Raw genomic sequence first — 22,608 nt, forward strand, 5'->3', positions numbered from 1 at the left:
GGGTATTAATTAATGCAATAATGGGGAACAAAGGGAATTGGGAGTGCTGAAAATAAGGGAAAAAGTATCCTTAGTGGCTGATTGATTAGAAAAACAGACTGAGTGTTATTGGAGTGGGAATTTTTCTGATTTTAAAAAGCAAAAGGGGTCCGGGCAGTGGTTTAAAAAGAGGATAATAAGTTGTATATAAAAGGGGGTTGGGACTGATTTAGGAGGGAGGAGATCTGAGAGAAGAAAAGAGAGAGAGAGATCAAAAATAGAAATCTGAAAACAGAGAATATACACAGAAAAAAAAATCAGAAACAAAATCTGAAAAGAAGGGAGAGAGAGCAGAAGAAAGAAAAGAAAGAAAATCTGAAACAAGAAGAAGATAGAAAGAAAGAAAAATAAGAAACAGTAAAACAAAATTCCACATCAGAAACTAGTGTTGAGGCTGATTTTTTGGAAATTGAGAGCTTTTCAGTTTGCCTTTTCCTAAGTCTTAAAAATCAGAAATACTGTTTTCCTTAAATCTGTCCGGATTTGTTTGATCCTATTGTTTGGTTTAAAATCTGAAATTTCTTAAAGAGTCCTGCTACTGTGCGTCTGGGTTTCACGGGTCTTGTTTGATTGCTCAAATCTGTTGAAACATTGGTATATTCTGCTGGTTTTGTTGCTGCTGCTACTGCTGAAATTTACCTCTTCTACCCTCATTTCCAGGTACATATCTGTAAACTCATATCGTGAAAAGCTTCAACATTGCAAAGTAAATGAAGTTGGGAATTATAATGATGTCTTCTACTCATGTAAATTTATTAGTTTAAGTTTCAGTTTTGTTTTAGTTGGTTAATATAGTATTATACTTGACATGATAAACTATTAGCCAATTGACCTTCTGAAGTAGTAAATTCTACGATAATCTTATGTGTTTTGAAGTCTAGTGATGACATTTATTGTTTGAATTGTTGAGATAGGGAACATGGCAAAAAGTTGGCCATTAATTACATCTTGTAATATTGTTAGCTAAGTATAGAATAGTATGGAAATATCAAGAAACTACATTTACTAGCCTATGTTGTTAAATATCCGATTTTTGTTTAAGGCTAGATGATGTTAGTTGTATTTTGTTCGTATATGGCGTAATAACGGTTATATGTATAACCATAGTGGAAAGGTGAATTGATATAATCCGTTACGTTTATGATATTGGAATATTACGAATGGTTCAGATGCACAACTACGTTACATGTAATGTCATTTTATTAAATCGATTTGTAAGTAGTTTTTTTTATAACAAATGGCCCAATTATTTTAGGGATATGACCAATTCATTTCTTAAGAATAGTATGTAAAAAGATAACGTCAGCAATTTTTACAACGTGTAAAGTTAGTGTTTGCAAATAGCTCGCCTAGGTTGAGAATAAAAATTGCTTTGATTATATCTATCCCAAACTCAATCATCATAAGCAAAATTAACCAAATAATTATAACTTTGGACTAAAAAAAAACAAATAGATGAGAAGGAGGTGGGATTTACAAATATGAATAGCCACATCTAAGTCAAAGATATACAAAAAAAATAGAGTTCGCTTTAGATGTAAATTCTTCGAAAACTATGAGTTTGTTTATCAAATTAATTCTTTTCCTAGTTTTGGCATGCAATTCGCTTTTTGGGTATACAAATATTGTATTCATGATAAAAAATGATAGTTTTAGTCACACGTTGTTTTTTTTATATCACTAATTCTTTAAAATTTGAATAGTTTTGAGGTATATAATTCATACGAGTAAAATAAAACTTGCGGTCAACACATAATAAATTTTGAATTCTTTTCAAAAAATGTGGAGACGTCCAAATCGGTGATTTCCCATGACTTTCATATAGATGGATGTAATAAACAATTTGTAGAGGATTTTATGTTACCATCAAAAATGTTTTTTTTTTTGTGAAATTAGGGATACGTTCGCGTGGCCTAATTACATTTTTTTAAGGTAGTTCGGATTATGCGTTCGCGCAACTTTGAGCAAAAATTTTAATAAAAGGAGATTCGTCGGAGGATATTAAATTAATTTTGTATAACCCGAGATGTGCAGTTCACTATTTAATCATACAAGAGTGACGAATTGTTCTTAATTTTATTTTAATTTCGAACATAAGTTTTTTTTATAAAAATATAAAAAAAAATATTCTCAATCTTATTGTGTACACGTATGCGTGACACGATTCTTTACATTTATAAAAATGTATAATACGAATATACGTGCGCGTGATTCGTTTCAAAGAAGGTCTATAATTATAAACAATCTAAACAAAAGCGGCAATAAAATCAGGCAATAAGAAAAATATATTTAGTAAATCAAGATAATTAAGCCAAGTATTAAAAATGGTTAAGCAACCGTGCTAGAACCACGGAATTCGGGAATGCCTAACACCTTCTCCCGAATTAACAGAATTCCTTACTCGGATTTCTGGTTCGCAGAATGACAAACAGAGTCATATTCTCCTCGATTCGGGATTAAAACCGGTGACTTGGGACGCCATAAAATTCCCAAGTGGCGACTCTGAAATAAACAAACAAATCCCGTCTCGACTGTCCTTTAATTGGAGAAAACTCCTTGCATCCCTCGCGGGGGCGGGAAAAGGAGGTGTGACAGTACCCACAGATATTTTATCTAACCTTTCTTATTATCCGTAAGGGCTGACGAGGCCAGGATAAATGGTAGACATTAATTATAAACAACCAAAAATGACAGATAGCGACATAAACATATATAACATGGGTCGACAAGGCTGTCATAAAGCTATATATAAGGTACGAGCCAACAAGGCCTCCATGATAGACTATACAAAAAAAATCAGTCGACAAGGCTATCTAAAACTATACATGAGACGACACATGTCTATGAGCCTCTGAAGGAATATACGCGCTGTAACATTGTCGGGACAGGGCCCCGACATACCCGTAATGTCTATAATAAAAATGCATACCAAGACCACGTCAAGTCCGGAGAAGGGATCTTGTCAATAACCTCTGAATTAGGCAGCCACTGTGGTGGGGGGAGCTTCATCTACCTGTCTATCAGGACTTGCAGCACGTCATGCAACATCCATAAATAAAAGATACGTTAGTACGAATAAAGCACTGAGTATGTAAGGCATAAAAGCATGAATAAGAACAGTAATGTAAAGAGAGATAGAGAAGATACAACCTGTAATATCTGAGTGCCTCTAAGGGTGACTGACATGAAATGCATGATATATATATATATATATATATATATATATATATATATATATATATACACACACACACACACACACACATACATACATACATACATACATACTAAAAACGCACGCCTCTGTGGGCATCGTCATCATCATCATATCGTACCCAACCATAATAGACTCGGTAAAAATATAACTGGCCATCATAAGGCTCGGTAGAATAATACCCGACCACGTGGAGCTCACTAAAATTTAACTGATCAGTGGTTTCACAATATGTGTCGTACTCGACCGACTATGGAGCGACTCGGTAGAGTAAAATAGGTACATATATAAAATGTATGATGGACTAGTGAAATCACATTCTGAACCTTTCAGAGTGATGTAAGGTCGGTAACTTCCGTATTTGTTGTTAAAGCTAACTCGTCATCATGAATCTAATAAGAATTAGGAAATACCAACAATATAACATAATAATAAGAGAAGCAACATCAACAACAATCATTCCATAAGAAGGGAAACGATATAAGTACTTCTAGCTTCTAAGAGTAAAGTATCCTTGGAACCTCATTCGTTTACATTACATACAATCAGAGTCATGAAAAAGAAAGAAAGGGATAGCCTCATATATCTTGTATATACTGTCAAACCTCAAGCTATGCAAACATCACGGCTCCTTAGTCTACAATAAGAGAAATGATATTATCGTTATTGTTTAAGTATCATAACTATTATATATCGACCACAACCTATTTTATGCTAAAACGGGCAGCACCTTCCCTATTTATATGACTTCCCACAAGTTACAACAATCACCAAACAATTTAACAATTGTTACGAGCGGCAAGCTCGATTCATGTCTAATAATATTATATTTCGAATACTTTCCCTCTTATTTATATTCAGGAAAATGTTGGCAATAACAACACAATATACTCAGGTTATTGCATAAAATTTTCAACCATAAAATGCTGCAAGAACACCTCCCAAATAGTCCAAAATTAACATCCTAACAAGCCTTTCGATAGATATCTCACAAGTTCTAGCTTCAATGACTTAGCTGCAACTTGGATAAGCTTAAATACACGTAGATTAAGAGGTTCCTTACCTTCAAGCAAATAGAAAAACTCTAATTTGAGATTACTTCACCACAAAGTATCCTTCCAACGCAACCATAAGAACAAGGAAGAGAAACTAGCAGGCACTTCGGGTTCTCTCGACACTAGAATTACTTTGAAATCACTTAGGATTGATATGAAACCCCTGGGAGAGTATTTTTCAGAACTTAAACGACTTAAAACAATCCCCCCACACGATTTGGAACCACACCAAAGTCAACAACCACAAGAAGCACAAGAAACTCACTAGCACCACGGGATTTGCGACACTTGATTTATGTTGTTTGCCCTTTGTTTGGGTCTTGAATCATGAGAGAACTTTGGGAGAAGGTTTGTAGGTGTCCGGATTCTGGAGAAAGTGAAAAATAATGAGTAAAAACGAGCTATAGGCGGGGCTGACTGTGCAGTCTCGCAAAAACGCAAATATCTCTCTATTCTGATTTCGTATTGATGAACGGTTCAATACGTTGGAAACTAGACTCGTAGATCTTCAATTCCTTGGGTGGATCATCCTGTAATTCCAATTATATCGGGATAAAAGCTACGTGACATTAGACCCAAATTTTGGTAGAATTATGAATGTAACTTGCGATAACTTCTTCTGACTTTTTTCATACAACTTGCTTGACTTTAAAACTTATGATACGGATATTATATGATTCAGATACCTTAAAACATGATCTCCTTAGCATATTAAGCACTCCTAGTTTTACCCCAAAGGTACGAGTTACAACATCTTTGATTCGTTTAATTTTTAACTTCTAATACTTGTTAACCACTTTTATACACCCTTGTAACATATAAGACCAATATGATTAACTTCTTATCATCTTAAAGATAATCTTTTATCGGATTTACATCAACTAACTTACGACGCAATTTGACGTACACGAATATGGGTTGTAACATGGTCGTTTCAAGTTATGTAATCAGGGGCGGATCTACTAAGGAGGAAGGGGGTGGCACGCCACCCGCACACCTCGGTCGAAACGTTGTATGTATATGTATGTATATATAGAAAATAGAATAAATAAACAAAGTGGCACCCGTCAAAACAAATGACTGCTTGGTGCCACTGGCGCATAGCTTAAAGTTTCGCCCTTAAGGCGTGGGATCGATCCTCGGCTACTTCATTTTTCATATCTAATTCTGATTTGCTTGAAGCTTGCAGGAGATTTGTCGTTCTTCCTTTTTTTTTGAGTGCTTATTTTCTTTCTTTTCGTTGCTTCTTCTTTTCTTTCCTTTTCTTTCCTTTTCTTCAATTATTGCTGACTCTTTTTTCCTTATGAGTTCCTGTTGACTTTCTTAATTTTATATATTCTTGCTTCTATTTTCAAAGTTTATGTGTTCTACCCAAAAAAAAAATTGTGTTTATTAAGTAAGCTTTTGCTTGGAGTATCTAAATATGCATCTATAAAGAGTTTTAGTCTTATTTGTGCATCTTTTTGTCAAATCATAACTCCAGAATATGAAAATTAAGACAATTATAAATACTATTTTTTTGTTGATATTAGTTATATTATTGAAGTTTTCTGTTTTGCATAATTATTAAATTGTTTTATTTCATCATTTTATCTATATAAACCCACAACACAATAATCCGAACCGAAACTCAAAAGAGATCAAGTCAAAGTTCAAAGTAATATGGTACCCGGAACCTTCAAATTCTGGATCTGCCTCGGTATGTAATCATTTATGTTTTTCTGATTTAATATTGTTAATATTTTTAAACAAAATCATTATATTCACTCGTCTTAACCGCGTGATATGTCACTTTGTGCACGTCAATTATGTTACCGCTAGCTATTTCTTGAATAAAAAAAACAATGTTTCTCTAAGGAAGCCCTAAAAAAACCCGGCAACGTGTAGCAGTAGCAGTAGCAGTACAAATTCTTGCGAAGGGCAAAATGGTGAAAGCAAAAAAGAAGGCAGCACTTTTCAGGAACCCTCACACTCACGCACTTCTTTCCTCTAACATCGCAGTCTCACTCACAAAAACTCCCAATACGTTCAAGATCCGAGGAGCTTGCGTAAAACCCTAATTTTCATCACTTTCTCTTTTGTCATATCTCCATCTTACTTTCATCTTCAGGTACGTTTCCGTTAGTATATGAAACAAAGTTGAGATTTTGTGGCATTTATTTAACTGAACTATTAGGTACAAGAGCATAACTTGTGATATTGAATGCTGCAGAATTGGTACTTTCGAGTGAATGAGGGCCTAGTTTGTAGAAGGTAGTGAACAACTGTTACTTATGGATTTTAGCCTAGTTTTCTTTACCTACTGTTAGGACTTAGGACCCAAGCTTTAAACTTTTTGATAAAGCAGATTGAATTCGTCATTCTTGAACAGTGAATTCTTTCACAGTCTCTCATTGCATTTGTCTGCCTATTCTTTTTGGCTTTAGCTGGTAGTTTAGGTGGTGGTGTGAGAACGAAATTTAAACAAAAACATTTAAGTTAATTCCCATAAGAAGTAAATCTTTTTATCAAATCATTGTTGCATGTCTTCAGTTTTTGCTTTTGATGATTGAGCACATTTCCAGCAAGAGAAATTATGGGTTGAAACAACCAGATAAAGAGTAGGAATTTGCAAATTAAGAACTAACCAAGTAACGATTTGTTTGAGAATCACCGTAGAAAAGATGAAGATCTAAACTTTATCTTCACATATGATATTATGTAGTTCATTTTTTCCTTCTCAAATTCATTGCAACTGAGGGGCGAAATAGGTGTTTTAACATTCTCTAAGTCAAAGCATAGTGAAATGAACCAATGAGTACCTGCTCATTTGTAATAAATTCAGTCAACTTGTCTTGAGTTATGGTGATATCAATTATTTGATAATGTTTTATTTTACCCATGATTCTTTGTTGCTGATGTGCTGTTAATGCTTTCCAGTCATGGCGGGTGCAGCTCCAGAAGGATCACAGTTTGATGCTCGTCAATTTGACACAAAAATGAATGAGTTGTAAGTAGCAGGAGCCAATTATTTCGTTGCTCTCTAATTATGCATCTATAGAAGACTGCTCTTGCTTCTTCCTCATATTTTTTTGTTTTTTTTCTCTATTTATTACCTCGTATGAGTTATGATGCATGCATTTACTTATATATGCCACGCTATGCTTTATAGCATGGATCCAAAAAACTGACTTTTCTTGGATTTTCATTGTAGGCTTTCAGCTGATGGGCAAGATTTCTTTACTTCATATGATGAGGTTTATGATAGTTTTGATGCCATGGGTTTGCAGGAGAACCTTCTGAGGGGCATTTATGCATACGGTTGGTTGAAACATGTTTCCACTTTTCTTCTGCTTGACTAATGCATGCATTATAAAGAAGAAGGGGTGGTGGACTGTTAATCTTCTAGGTACAACTGAGTACTTCTGTCCCCTGTTGTTTTGCGACATTTCAGTTTGTAGTTCTGGATCAATGTGAATGTTGTCCTTTTGCTTACCAATCAAAAAAAGGAAAAAAAAAAGGATGAAGAAAGAAACAAAGGAATTGCTGCACATACGAGCTCTCCCGCTCTTTCTGTTTCCTGCTAAATCTATTGATATTGTTATAGTGGGATATTCTCTTTGTTCTGAGCATTGTTCTATCCATTAATCAGGTTACAATGTATTTAATGTTGGACTATTTCCATGTAGGTTTTGAGAAACCTTCAGCAATCCAGCAAAGAGGAATTGTACCCTTTTGCAAAGGTCTTGATGTAATTCAACAGGCGCAATCTGGAACTGGGAAAACTGCTACTTTTTGTTCTGGAATTCTGCAGCAACTTGCCTATGAACTGTTGGAATGTCAAGCTTTAGTCTTGGCGCCTACTCGTGAGCTTGCACAACAAATTGAAAAGGTCATGAGGGCACTTGGTGACTACCTTGGTGTGAAGGTACATGCATGTGTGGGAGGGACCAGCGTACGAGAGGACCAACGCATCCTTTCAAGTGGTGTTCATGTTGTTGTGGGAACGCCTGGACGTGTATTTGACATGCTGAGAAGACAGTCACTTCGCCCTGATCATATAAAGATGTTCGTATTGGACGAGGCCGATGAAATGCTTTCCAGAGGTTTCAAGGATCAGGTCAACTATTTTAGATTGAAAACTGCCTCTCTGACCAATATGCTTTTTATCTCCCCCATATATGTGCGCATGTTTCTTTGTACATCCGTACCCTCTTGACATATATCTGTAGTGTAAAAGGTTCTCCAACCAGTAAGCTTTTCTGAGATTTTTGTTATTATAATCTGGTGCAATGAATATTTTCTTTGTTAGTTTTCCATCGTACATGAAAATTGTGACTTGCGAGAAATGGTCCAATTGTTTGGTGCTAGGGGAGGGAGGGAGGCTCAGTTATAATGGGAAAAGATGCTTGTAGTGCGCAGGGCTGTTAGAGTACTCAACAAGCTCAAAATTTTAGTGGAAAGGGGCACAAACAAAATCTCTGTTTCTCTGTATTATTATCCTTTCTTTCATATCAAGTATGTTGAACTAAATCCATGACTTCATTCGCCTAACTATGTGATGTGATAATTTCAATTTAGCTTTACAATGTTGTCCAAGTTGTTTGGGGCCGAGACATAGTTGTTGCACAGTTGTAATTGGGTGTGATTTTCTTTTTTATCATTCCCTTTTCCTATGGTGTCTTGAAGGTCTTTCAATATTACTACTCCCTCTCTTTCAAAAAGATTGGCACTATTTCCTTATTAGTCTGCTTCAAAAAATTGGCACCTTTCAATATTTCCTTAATAAGAAGCATTTATAGCCACACAAATACTATGGTAGGTTTCAGACCAAAAGTTTCAAAAGTTTTACTGCCACACAAATGTTATAGCTTATTTAAGACCACATATCTCAAAAGTCTTCCATTCTTTATTAAAGTTTGTGCCAAGTCAAACTAAGACTGTCTTTATTGAAACGGAGGGAGCATGAATTAAATTAGAACCCCCCCCCCCCCCACTTGCATGTGTTTGTACATCCACTGTTGTCGACATGACTTATTTGCCCCAAGATTTATGCTCATGTTCAACTCTTTTTGCCTCCAGATCTATGATATTTTCCAGCTTCTGCCTCCTAAGATTCAGGTTGGTGTATTCTCTGCTACTATGCCTCCTGAGGCACTTGAAATCACAAGAAAGTTCATGAACAAACCTGTAAGGATTCTTGTGAAGCGTGATGAGCTGACCTTAGAAGGTATCAAACAGTTTTATGTCAATGTGGATAAGGAAGAATGGAAGCTCGAAACCCTGTGCGACCTGTATGAAACATTAGCCATTACACAGAGTGTGATCTTTGTGAATACCCGTCGCAAAGTTGATTGGCTGACAGACAAGATGCGAAGCAGAGACCATACAGTGTCAGCTACCCATGGTGACATGGACCAGAACACTAGAGATATTATAATGCGTGAATTCCGTTCCGGGTCCTCCCGTGTTCTCATCACTACTGATCTTTTGGCCCGAGGAATTGATGTCCAACAAGTCTCCCTAGTTATAAACTTTGATCTTCCCACGCAGCCTGAGAATTATCTTCATCGCATTGGACGTAGTGGACGGTTTGGTAGGAAGGGTGTGGCCATCAACTTCGTTACAAAGGATGATGAGAGGATGCTGTCTGATATTCAGAGGTTTTACAACGTTGTTATTGAGGAGCTGCCAGCGAATGTTGCTGATCTCCTGTAACAAGCTTTTTTCTTGCTTCAGTGGCAAAAATATAGAAGCTGGTACTGTTTGGGCGGGTTCTCTCTCCACACATATACCTCTTTTCTCCCTCCGCCCTCTCCTTTCATTTTCATATTTTCGTTGTGTAATGAATGTCTAATTTAATGGTCCTAGTGTCTGAGATTATGAACTTGTGAGTAATTTACACTAGCGTTGTTTAATATATCACTATATTATACATTGGTAGCTGCTGCTAGTTTTTGACATCAAAGGGTTGTATCTGAAGTACAATGTCAAAGTATGAAATCATTCACTTATGTCGAAGTATAATATCATTCACGTTGTACTTGCAAAGAGATGCTTTAAACGGGACGGTAGATTTGAAATTAGGAGACAATTTCTCTACTATAAACAATTTTAATGTACTTTGCTTATGCGGTTCCCGAATTGATTCCAAGTCTTTGTATTCATAATTAGAAATCATTTGTCTAAAATTTGGAAATTATGAATACTAGGTAGTGGTGGCAAAATGGATAAAAATAATAATTATCTATCCATATTATCTATTAAAACATTTGTCGGACAATGAACTTTTTAAAAACGGATCAAATATGGATAAGAATTATATTATCCACTTAGAAAATGAATAGTCAATGGATAATTAGTGGGTTTAATTCTTTATATTTATAAAGGCTCAAATTGAGGGTTCCTCAAGTTTAGGAGACTAGGAATTTTCCCAAAAGTGAGCATATTCAAGAAGCCATGAATAATATGGATATTCATATTATCGTCGATTAACTTATTTTCTATCCGTATTAAATATCTCGAGTCGGATAATTTATCCGTTTTGCATTACCTGTTTTTGACCGCCCATATCCGATCCGATCCAACCCGACCCACTCGTTTGTCACCCCTAATACTAGGTGTAGATATAAATTGAATTAGAGATGCAATGAATATTAAGTCTTTTTATTTGCCTACGCCTTGCAGAGAGTTATCCGACATTTATACTAGTTAAAAATACCATTATTGGGTGGATAGTCAAGCGCTCACAAGTTGATCCAAATATTACTATTATTAAAAGGAAAGAAATTCCTTAAGAACTACCAATTTCCGCAGTCTTCATTCTATGCTTACTTTCCAGTGCAGACAAATTTTGCACATTTAGGTTCATTTAGTTCAGTTGATTTGTTAATGACACTTAGGAAACGAGACCACCTTTCTCAATTTATCTAGCACAAGCTGAGAAAACTAACATCCAAAAGGGCAATCTGATAAGAGGGGTACTTCCCCTGTTTTACCAACTCTGGCCATGTGAATGTCGAGTGCGGACGAAAACGCAGAGATGGGCGTAAGCTTTGACTTGTTACAAGATAAAATTGAAGGAAAATAAGATTCTGCACATGCTTGTAAACTAAAGCATTAATACGACCCAAAATTTGTGAGAACTACTGAGTTTGCACTCAAGTGACATTCGACCAAAACATTACTGTGGACCATCTTAGTATTGCAACGACCAATATACAGTTTCACTAGTCCCCATCATCTGGACGAGGATTAAATATTATGGAAGATGCCTGATTGCACAGACAAAAACAATATAAAGAGTCATGCACGGCAATGAGCTTGTATTGAAACCACCTGACTCCCTGCATTAGCACTCATTCAGATCTATTTATTTCTTATAGATCTTTGCTTGAACGAATCACACTCTAGATCCCTAAATTCCAACCCGAAATTCAAGAAAAATCAACTTTTAAGGCCTCAATTCTACCTGAGGTCTAGCACACGAGTAAGAAATTTACAAGAATGTGATGAAAGGGTTTCCAATCATTAGTGACCCCTATCTTCCTCATCGAAATGTAAACTCTCAATTCCTTTGAGCGTGGTTTCATAGTTCTTTATACCAGAAGTATTCCTGTCAGAAGAAGCATGTTTAGCGTCTGATGATCCAACAAGTGGGGAGCTTCTCTGTCCACTTGATATTTTGTTCATGGTTGCTGGACTTGCCTCAGGCGTTCGAGAACGTGTAGGATCAGAGTCATTTCCCATAGTGAAAGTCTCTCGGCTGCCAGAGACTAGACCTCGCCTCAATGATCCACTTGATCTTCCAAGGAAAGTGGAGCTTGACAACTGCAAAATTGGAATGATTCATTACAATGTGGGGGAAAAGATCACTTATGGCATAGACCACTTTTCCATTTCAACAATGTAGAAACCTAAGAAACACACATCTCTATTATTATTATTATTATTATTTTCCTGGGATTAAGAAAATACAGAAATAGTATTCTTTGTCCAAGGTTGCATCTGAATTCTGAAGCAAGAGTTATATTTGAACTGGCAGAGCAGTTCAACAAGACAATTACACTGCAAGGTTTCACAACTCTTGATTATGGACTGATCTCTTTCCCAGAAATGGCCCTTTGAGAGTTCCAAAATTTAAAATCTTATCAAAGTTCATATTTGATCCAACAACTCAAACTTACCATAGATCAAAGTTCATATTTGATCCAACAACTCAAACTTACCATAGCATCCTTGCTAGAAGAATCATTTCTGAGAGGACTTTTCTGCTTGGACAAACTTCCTGCATTTATAGGCGGCCCAGAATTCCTCCTTCGAGAAGGATCTGCTGGTTGTCTTCCTTCTTCCTCACCTGCAAATGATTGAGAATAGGGGTGAGGAAAATCCCAAATGAAAGAGAGCACAGAGGTCTTGACCAGTACTCATGTGTAGGTGAGGAAATGCCAATTTTCTCAATTGAGAACACAAGAATTAGGACAGGTACACTGGAATATCACCTGACTGCCTTTCTGCATTAGGGATAGCTGGAGGCATGCCTGAGCTGGTTCCAACACCAGCACCCTAATAAAAAACAGCCATCATAAGATATAAGCTCTGCACACAGGTAGAAAAAACGATATTCCACCACTTACAAGAGGTCGGGAAGGAGGAGCTGCAATTTGCGATTGCTGATACTTCAAAATGGTCCAATCAAAAACATAGTCAAACTGAAAGCCTGCAATGCAAATAAACGTGTAAACGGGAGCCTAGATTGAAAATTACCGGTTAAAAATAAAAGCAGCTCAAAATTCATCTTAGACCTTCGCGGATGAAGAGGTCACGAAATATTCTCTTCAGATAAGCATAATCTGGTTTATCCTCAAAGCGTAGTGAACGACAGTAATGGAAATATGATGCAAATTCAGTAGGATAACCCCGGCATAAAGCCTGCAAAATTGTAAACCAATTCTCCATAGAGATGTCCAAGTAGAACCCAATCTCCAAATCAGAAAATAAATTACCTCAATAGATGTTGACACCTTCTTTTCACTAATTTTCTCATACTTCTGCTTCTTAGTTCCTGCTTTCAACCCCTGCCAAGGAAGGCTGCAATAAAAAGATGTCAAACAAGCTGAATAAAACAAGAGTGAGGAAAGAAATTGCAGCAAAATTTAACCTTCCTCTTAGGAAGTACATGAGGACATATCCAAGAGATTCCAAATCATCCCTCCTGCTTTGTTCTGTAACAACGGTAATAGCGTATTAAGTGAGAAACACAGCAGAGTTAAACTGCACAAAGAGTGAACACACAAACATAAATAACAGGAACACTTACCAATACCAGGGTAGAACAACGGTAATAGCGTATTAAGTGAGAAACACAGCAGAGTTAAACTGCACAAAGAGTGAACACAAACATAAATAACAGGAACACTTACCAATACCAAGGTGAGTATTCATGCTAGCATATCTTGCGGTGCCAGTCAAGTTTTTGTTCTCTCTGCAGTGTCAAACACCATGTCTTATAAGGCACAGGCAAAATACGATATGCAAATGCCAGATAACTGAATGCATGTGCATGCACACAGAAGAATTCAGGGACACTCTCAACTGTGCTGCATTTAACAGTTTTTTTAATTGGAATATGCGCATATCCCCATCATAAGAATTTTCAGCAGCACCAAGACAAATGCATTTGTTACATAACAGATCCTACAGAAATGCACTTTGAATTGTCTTAGCATCATCTATGTGCCTGCAATAATCTCTCATTATCATATAACCCCAGCTGGAGTCTTTTTTCTTTAAGATACATAAAACCCCAGCTGGAGTTTTACATTTTCCTAACTAGAGCAAAAAGGAATTATATCTGTTTCTGTCTTCTCTATTTATTTTTTTGGATAAAAATCTGTCAGTAATTAACAAACAAAACATGCTTCATATTACATAATATCCAAAGGTATGGAACCTTAGTTGTATAAACGGAATGCTCAGCCTTTCTCTTCAGCTTGGAGTGCTAAGCTAACCAGAAAAGACTTTTGCACCTATTAAAATCAAGGGGAAGAACGAAATGGGCGGGGCGGGGGGGGGGGGGGGGGGGGGGGGGTATAACTATTAAATTACCTGTAAGGTATGTGTTGGTGAGTTGAAGTGTCTCTGTATTTCTTGGCCAGACCAAAGTCGATTACAAAGACCTGCATTTTAAGTCAAATCTAAGTACAGTAACACAATCCTGGGAATTTGTGAGAACAAAGAGTTAGAAAATAGTAATCAAAATAAAGGACCTGATTTGCACGCCTTCCCAAGCCCATAAGAAAATTGTCCGGTTTAATATCGCGATGCAAAAATGATTTAGAATGAACAAACTCAATGCGATTTATCTGCAGTAAAAATCAAAATAGCCATGTCATCACCAAGTTCAGGTAGGATTACTAACGTCAAAATAAGAAATGTTATAAGTGTTAACCATTTGATCTGCAAGCATCAGAACTGTCTTCAGGGAAAGTTTCCTGCTGCAAAAGTTAAATAAATCTTCAAGACTGGGTCCGAGCAAATCCATGACTAGAACATTGTAATCTCCCTCCACACCAAACCACCTCACATTTGGAATTCCAGCTACAACAGAAGTATCACAATTAGAACCCCTAATCATAGAAATGTAGTCAAAAAGAGAGTAAAGAGAGAAAAGGTTTGTTTTTTCAAAAAAGACAGTAGAAGTTATTACTTCCTCCCTGCAAAATCCTGTACAACTTTGACTCATATAGCAACTGAGGATGCTTTGTTTTGACATTTTCCTGCAAAATCACCAGCACTTATCAGACACTAAATTACAATGGAGGAATTAATGCACAAGTCATTCACATAGTTGGAGCCAAAAAAGAAGAAAGAAATGAAGACACACAGACACAGAGATAAATAAAAAAGACTTGCAGATATGTAACATCTTAAAAGTACTTGCGACACAAGCATATGCTATATATGGGGTTCTATCCAACTTTTTCCCCAGTTCAAGAATCAACTGATAGTTTATGTTTCAAAGCTATGAACAATGATGTTATGTAGTATGCATGCAGGCGGCTGTGGGCACCAATAGTTCCATTTCACTTTGTGAGAGCACCATTTGCCAAAAAGGAAAAAAGTAGACCAGAAATTGGCCTATATGCACCAACTTTCTTTGGGGTAGGGGGATTGGTTAGAGGAAGGGGGAGAAATGAGTTCATCCACTTGTGGACCTAAATAATGAATCACAGATTTCTCAATTACCTACTTGAACTCAAGCAAAGAAGACTATTCTGTTAGAGCATTCCCTGTCTGTCTGAGCAATTGAACAAGAAGGCAAAACTACATAAGCTTTTTAAACCTAATCACCTCCAGATCACCACATTCCGTGTTAGCTTTGAGGATTGACCGCTCAAACTAAAAACATGCGAAATTAGAATGTTTATAGAGAAATCAAGTCATAGTTTACTTGTTCATCTTATGTAAATTTACAGAAAACAGGAGCTTGGCCATAAATTTTGGCAATTTCTTTTTTTTTTTCCAAACATTTTTTGAAAACATTGTTTATTCATGGAATATGATCAGTTTTTGAAAAATATTTGGAACAAAAATTTTAAGTTCCCAAAGACGGGTTTAGGGCAGTTCTTGAGTGAAATTTTTTCTTCCACTCACAAAGCTTCAACTTTTTTTTCAAATAAAACGCATGTCCAAACACAACTTCAACTTCCAAAAATTATTTTCTAAAACAACTTCAAAAACTCCTTTTGCAAGTTTCAATCAAATCTATGTCCAAATGCTAGCTAAGAAAATAGAATGATTATAAATCCCCACAAAGGGCAATCCTAGTCTAGTTGGATAGTTTCATTCTTTAAAGTAAATGCTGTCTCCAGCCAAAACCGGCAGCTGATATTTTTTATTTTTTCAAAAAGGCAATGCTGAAGTTGAGAAAAAACTCTCTGTCATACTTATGCCACAGTGCTTGACCATGCACAAAGTTTAAGAAAAAGGGAAGACTTTTGACATGTAAGGTAAATATATGCAAGATACAAACATCACAGTTAATATTAACAATTCTACATGTCACTTTCTATTCCTCTCCAAACAAGTCATATCAATAAGAGCAGTGTTATCAAAGGCGAAAAGCGCAAAAAAGTCTAAGGTCCGTTGGGGCTTTAAGTGCGAAGCGCAAATAAAGCGTGGGCTTTAATGAAAAAAGGCGCAACGGGAGAAAAAATAAAAATATGCATGTGGTCCAAGACTAATAATCATTATGAGCATGAATAACAATTAGATGGACAAAGAAATTGAAAAAAAATTTACGATAAAGTGAAATATCAATTGTTTAAGGTCGCCATTTCAGGATCACACTCATTGGCAAGGAAAAATATGCCTTCGAGCTTTGATGCGACACTAAAGCGCCCACAAAGCGACGCGAAGCGCTTAACGTGTTTTGAGCCTCGCTTCAGGGCTTAAGCTCGCTTTAAGCGCGCCTTTGACAACACTGAATAAGAGTAAATTGGGAATGTTAAGATCTAATAATCTCCAAATACAAAAAAGTGCCAATCTTTTCATGACAAAATAAAAGAAAAGAGTGACATAAACTGATACCCGCTTGGGGTGCCGAAGGGTTTTATTTCTGAAACCAAGAGGGGGTTTTCTGACACCATCAATGGTGGTTATGAAGAAGTGTGTTTTGCTATGGGGCAGCAGGAAATGAGGCTAATTTTGGCCAGACTGCAGAGGTAGTACATTGTTCTCTCCCAACGGTGTTAGTCGTCAGAAATAGATTTTTGGTGCCACTCTCCTGAGAGTGAATCTCGGTAGTCAGCTATACCGATGCTGTAAAGGTGTCTTCACTGAAATATCCCAGAGAGCACAAGACAAAGAGCTTCTTTAGATGCTAAGTGCAGCATGACAAGTCCCCAGGCAAATGAAACCACTTCTCGCGCAATATGACTTGTGTACAAAATACCCAAACAACATTTCAGTGTTCACCTTCCTTGAAGTCCCCTGCCTTGTCACGCAGCCCTAGCCCAAAGCCACAACTTCACAGTCTGCAGCTTTGAGGAATTCTTGGGGAAATGAACACTGGAAATAATTTTAGCGGAAGCTGTGATATGCTCAACCAAAACCCTGTTTAGAGTTGGGATAACATTTTCCCATGGCTGGTGGGTGAGCAAAGATTCTGGAAGGGCTTTTTGCCTCTGTTATCTAGAAGGGCAGAGAACAATCCCCGACAATGGTTTCAGGGTTGCTTAAAGTTTATGTTGTCTTTGTTTGCTCGCTTAGCAAACATCTGTTAGCTTCAGTCAACCAGGGACCAAAACTGTACACTAGGTTCAATCAAGGATCAAATGTGCTCAATCAAATAATATGGGGACCAAAAGAGGAGTAATGCAAAATAACTAAGGGACTAAAACTACTATTTCCCGAAAGTTTTATTGCTTTAAGATAATTCCAATGATAAATCATGAATAGCATACATGCTCAAATTCGCAAACAATGAAAAATTCATACTATACAACGAACTAGGAAGCAAAAGCCTTCATTCACATGTACTTGAACAAATCGAAAAGACAGTATGATATAATTGAAGCTCACAAAATATGCAATTACATCAACATGTTACGCTACTAAGTCATCAACTACCTAATTTGGCACATAAGTTTCTACAAACAACTTATTTCCAAATGAATCACGAAGACTTTCTGCAAAGGGGGATTATCACTTATGTTATGACCACTGAGTTACAAATCGTCACTCTGGAGTTCAATTATCTGTTCTTGATAACTGAACTATCCCTTTGGGGACAGCAAGCAATAACTTTGACACATAATTGTTAACTTCAAAGTCAACCATCCATAAAACACATACTACTGATACTTACAGAAAAACACATAACAGAAATAAAAAACAACTTCCAATAAACTGTAAATTCATTTGCAACAAATATTCAGTAGAACTACACTTAATTACTAAAAGAAATCACTTACCAACTTAATTGCTACTTCCTCATTAGTCTGTATATTAGTACCTGCACCACATAATCATAATTAAAAGAATAAAAGTAAATAAAAACATCAATCAATCAACATAGACAAGAAATAGAGTGAAAAATCTTCTGCAAAAAAAAAAAAAAAAAAATCAAACCGAGATAGATCTCTCCAAATGATCCACTGCCAATTTTCCGACCCAGTCGATACTTGTTCCCAACACGAGGCTCCATCAAAACCCTAATTTCGTCACTGAATTTCCAAAAGCTTCTAAAACCCTAGCTTTTTAACGCAAGAAACAAATACATGAGCTCAGTACAAAGATCTAAAAAGGCATCGAAGTGTGATTTTCTCTCATCGCTGTCTATCTACAAAAGCTAGGGTTTGGTTTGAAGAAAATAGAGAGAGAGAAAAAAGAATCTTCAGAGTTTCTCTCTCTATATTTATATACTTCTTGCACATATGCTTTTCCTTTTTCGGTTTTTTCCATCTTCTTGAGTTTGCCAGTGAAGCGCGTTTGTGCGAACAATTTTTGGAGGGTGAACCTACGCGTTGAGATGACGCGTGATGGAAGGTTCGACTGGATTGGGGTAGTCCAACATTAGGTGTTATTGGTTATGTGGGGTCAGGACAAGTGGCATATGCACACATTGCTGGCAAAAGGCTCGTGTGTCACGTGACTTGGCTAGTGCTTGGTTCTGTTTTTCTTTTTCTTTTTTCTTTTTAATTTGAAGAATACATATTACATTAAGGACCTATTTACCCATAAATTTTGCCAATTTTGTTTTGGCAAATACATGTTTGTTCATAAATTTTATTGGAAAAATTTCACATTAGAACAACTGAGCTCCATACTTTTCAATTTTATAGCCTATATTTCAATTTACAACCAACTAGCCCAAAAATAATAGGCTAAGATTCAACATCCAACTTCAATAGGTTCTCAAAATTACTATTTAACTTTTAAAAAAGATTCCTCAAACTTTTAAATTAATTTTCGAATCAGTAACAGTGACTCAAATGTTAATTTAACAAACCAAATTCATTTGGGTGGTGAAAATTAAATTTTTAACAAGCTTAAGTATGTGGGTTTAAATTCAAATATGATTTTATGAGAAATTTGGAGTGAGTGTTATTTAAACTTGTTAGAAATAGTATAAGGAGATTGTATATAAAATTTGAAGTCATTTAATGGAGATTTGGACTGGTTTTGAATAAGAATTACAACTGAAAATCGTGGAAGAAGTTCGTCTATTGACGCTTGTATAAAGGTGTATAAAAGTGTATAAGGTGTGTTTCTACACTCATATACACTATTATATAAGATTATACAAAAAACTGACTTCGTCTTCTTCCTTGCGTCTTTTCTGAAATTTAACGTAAATCTTGCTCAAATCTACTCCAAATCACTTCAAATTTAAATTTTGAACTCCTTTTGATATTTTCAATCAATTGGAACAACACCCAATCCAAACAACTAACAAATTCAAAAAAACTCATTTTCAAAAGCAAAGCTTTAAATGGTCTTTCATGGTGGACTTCTACTCTTCAATTTTATTACATTGCAAGCAGGTGACACAAGAGGAGAAGCAGAAAATACACGGACCCTTGAAGCATATGTAGAAGATGTGAGAAAAAGAGAGTGAAAGCAATGGTTGTGAGAACAAAGAATTAACTCCATAGCTTTTAGAAGCAATGGTTGTAAGAACACAGATTTTGAATTTGCAAGTGCTTTCAAAATATGTACAATGTGGGCTAGGTGGGGTAAAACTTAAAAACATTGACCATTTTTTGTTATGGTGTGAAGTCATGTGTATTTTCTTGTAATTCTTTCAATTTTATTTATATCTTGGTAAATTTTCAAAACCCAAAACTCAAATCCCAATATTACTATTATATTTTTTAAAAATTGCTCCAAACTTTTGTATTTTATAAAAGAGTCCACCATTTATTATTTTGTAACAATGTTGCTTCGTCTTCTCGGTCATCTGATAGTTATTATATAGTGCATTATAAAATTGATAATTTTGTACCAATTTTGTTTATGTTCAGGACTATGGTTTATGATAATGATAATGAATGTTATTGATAAAGGTACTACTGGGTATTTGTGATAGTTTTTAGAACTTTTGAGTATAAGTCATATTTCATGTTTTTTCAAAAAAAAAAAAAGAAGGTGAAATATATTTTGAAAACTGATGTCCAAACACATTTTCATCTTCAACCCAAACTTCACCCAAATTAGATTTTTCAAAACAATTTTGAAAATCTATGGCCAAACATTGGCTAAGAGTTCATCACAACTATCATCAAAGATTGTCGTGCAATGAATACAATTCATTTACTATTAGTAAAATCTTTTCTTAACTTAGACTTTAAGTTAGGAACTAAGTGTCACAACCCGATTTACCCACCGACGGGATCGTGATGGTACCTAATATTGAACCCACTAGGTAAGCCAACTTTATTGATTATTCTACCTTTTTGCCTTTATCTTTATCAATTTACCAAGTTAATTCAAGTAATCAACGGAAATAGAAATGCGGAAGAATAGAATTTGAACAGTTTAACTAATACCAATACAAAACTCATAATAACAACCCGTCCAGAACTGGTGTCACAATCTCACGGACTATCTATGAAAACTAAAATAGGATCTTAAGAAAGAAAATACACGTCTATCTCTGAAATAGAAAAGAACAGAAAGAAACAAGATAGGAAGGGGACGCTAGGGCCTGCGGACGCCTACAGGACTATCTCGGGTCTCAGATGGACTGAAGACAGCAACCCCTAGCTAAGGTCCGTATGCTCCAGTACCGGGATCTGCACAAAAGAGTGCAGATTATAGTATCAGTACAACCGACCCCATGTACTGAGTAAGTGTCAAGCCTAACCTCGGCGAAGTAGTGACGAGGCTAGGACACAACAAACAACATAACTTGCAATTAGCAATATCTAACAAAATAAAGTAATAGAAGCGAATCAAAAGCAACGGGAAGGGGCAACATGCATTAGGGGATAACAACATAAGGAAACACGGAAATGACAGAATGAAACAATTAAGGTGCTTGAATCAATAGCAACAAGAAATCACAACAAGCAGGCAAAGAATGCACGACATCACCCTTCGTGCTTTTACGCTCAATCCTCACTATGCAATCAATAAAGAAAATATGCACGACATCACCCTTCTTGCTTTATCGCTCTTCCTCACCAAATGAATATTGGAAATGTGCACGGCATCACCCTTCGTGATTTACCTCTCTTCCTCACCATATGCATCAATATCAATGTAAATGTGCACGACATCACCCTTCGTGCTTTATTACTCTTTCCTCACCATATGCAAAAGTATGAATGTGCACGGTATCACCATTCATGCTTTATCACTCTTTCCTCACCCAAACAATAGTAACAATCAACATCCCAGCAAGGGAATCAACATTTGAGAATAAATACATCCCGGCAAGGGAATTAACAATAAGAATTAAATACGTCCCGGCAAGGAAATTAGCTATAATCAATCTTGTTCCAACAATTTACTTCACAAATGAACCTCAACTATAGCCACTGCTGAACAATAGACAAATACTACGAAAAATGATCATAAGTCTTACTCAACATGTGTAATTAACAATTTAGGCATTTATAATGCTTATCAAGAATCACAATGATCACAATTTAAGACTCACGGGCATGCTTGACACCAACGTATAGATACTCGTCACCACACCTATACGTCCTACACTATACTAGCACATAGCAAATAAGGCACAACACCTATTCCCTCAAGCTAAGGTTAGACCAAACACTTACATCGATTCTACGGCCACAAATCAAGCCTCAACTATCGCTTTCCCTCTAGAATTCACCTTCAAAAACCCAAAAATTGACCCTGGGCTCACTTGGTCAAAACCCCGAAGTTTGGACCAAAATTCGATTATCCATTCACCTCCGAGTCCGGATATGCAATTGATTTTGGAATTCGACCTCAATTGAGGTCTAAATCCCCAAATTTCAAAATTCCCAATTTTCACCCAAAAACACCCAAATTCCCATGAAAATCCCTAAATTTTGTGATGAAATCTTGCAAAAGATGAAGTAGATTGAAAGAAATGAGTTAAAAGTTGTTTACCTATGATTTGGGGAAGAACCTTTCTTTGAAAAATCGCCCAAGAGAGTGTAGGGTTTGAAAGAGTTGGAAAAATGAAGAAAATCCAGTCTAAGTTCCAATTTACCCAAGCGCAGATATCGCATTTGCGATGCCAGGTTCGCAAATGTGGCCAAGGCTTCGCAATTGCGAAGGTTGGCTTGGTCTGATTTTTTCGTACTTTTGGAGTCGCAT

General features: G+C 36.2%; 2 protein-coding genes across 5 annotated transcripts; one reads left to right on the plus strand and one right to left on the minus strand.

Moving 5' to 3' along the window:
* Positions 1 to 6,279: 6,279 nt before the first annotated feature.
* LOC107814763 (eukaryotic initiation factor 4A-15-like) lies at positions 6,280 to 10,335 on the plus strand. Of its 4 annotated transcripts, none has more exons than XM_075224073.1 (6): positions 6,280 to 6,418; positions 6,521 to 6,561; positions 7,228 to 7,297; positions 7,502 to 7,696; positions 7,977 to 8,407; positions 9,370 to 10,335. In XM_075224073.1, the coding sequence occupies exons 4-6, from the start codon at positions 7,621 to 7,623 to the stop codon at positions 10,003 to 10,005; spliced, it is 1,143 nt and encodes a 380-aa protein (XP_075080174.1). In that variant the 5' UTR covers positions 6,280 to 6,418; positions 6,521 to 6,561; positions 7,228 to 7,297; positions 7,502 to 7,620; the 3' UTR covers positions 10,006 to 10,335.
* Positions 10,336 to 11,422: 1,087 nt separating this feature from the next.
* On the minus strand, positions 11,423 to 18,768 carry LOC107814762 (casein kinase 1-like protein 2). The gene is made up of 14 exons (XM_075225422.1): positions 18,421 to 18,768; positions 18,264 to 18,304; positions 14,996 to 15,065; positions 14,738 to 14,886; positions 14,556 to 14,651; positions 14,395 to 14,465; positions 13,710 to 13,771; positions 13,448 to 13,511; positions 13,293 to 13,377; positions 13,092 to 13,218; positions 12,924 to 13,006; positions 12,789 to 12,852; positions 12,516 to 12,643; positions 11,423 to 12,117 (listed from the first exon to the last, which is right to left on the minus strand). The coding sequence occupies exons 1-14, from the start codon at positions 18,494 to 18,496 to the stop codon at positions 11,818 to 11,820; spliced, it is 1,416 nt and encodes a 471-aa protein (XP_075081523.1). The 5' UTR covers positions 18,497 to 18,768; the 3' UTR covers positions 11,423 to 11,817.
* Positions 18,769 to 22,608: the final 3,840 nt, after the last annotated feature.

Source organism: Nicotiana tabacum, chromosome 11 (assembly GCF_000715075.1).
Source record: "Nicotiana tabacum cultivar K326 chromosome 11, ASM71507v2, whole genome shotgun sequence".
Classification (NCBI taxonomy): domain Eukaryota; kingdom Viridiplantae; phylum Streptophyta; class Magnoliopsida; order Solanales; family Solanaceae; genus Nicotiana; species Nicotiana tabacum.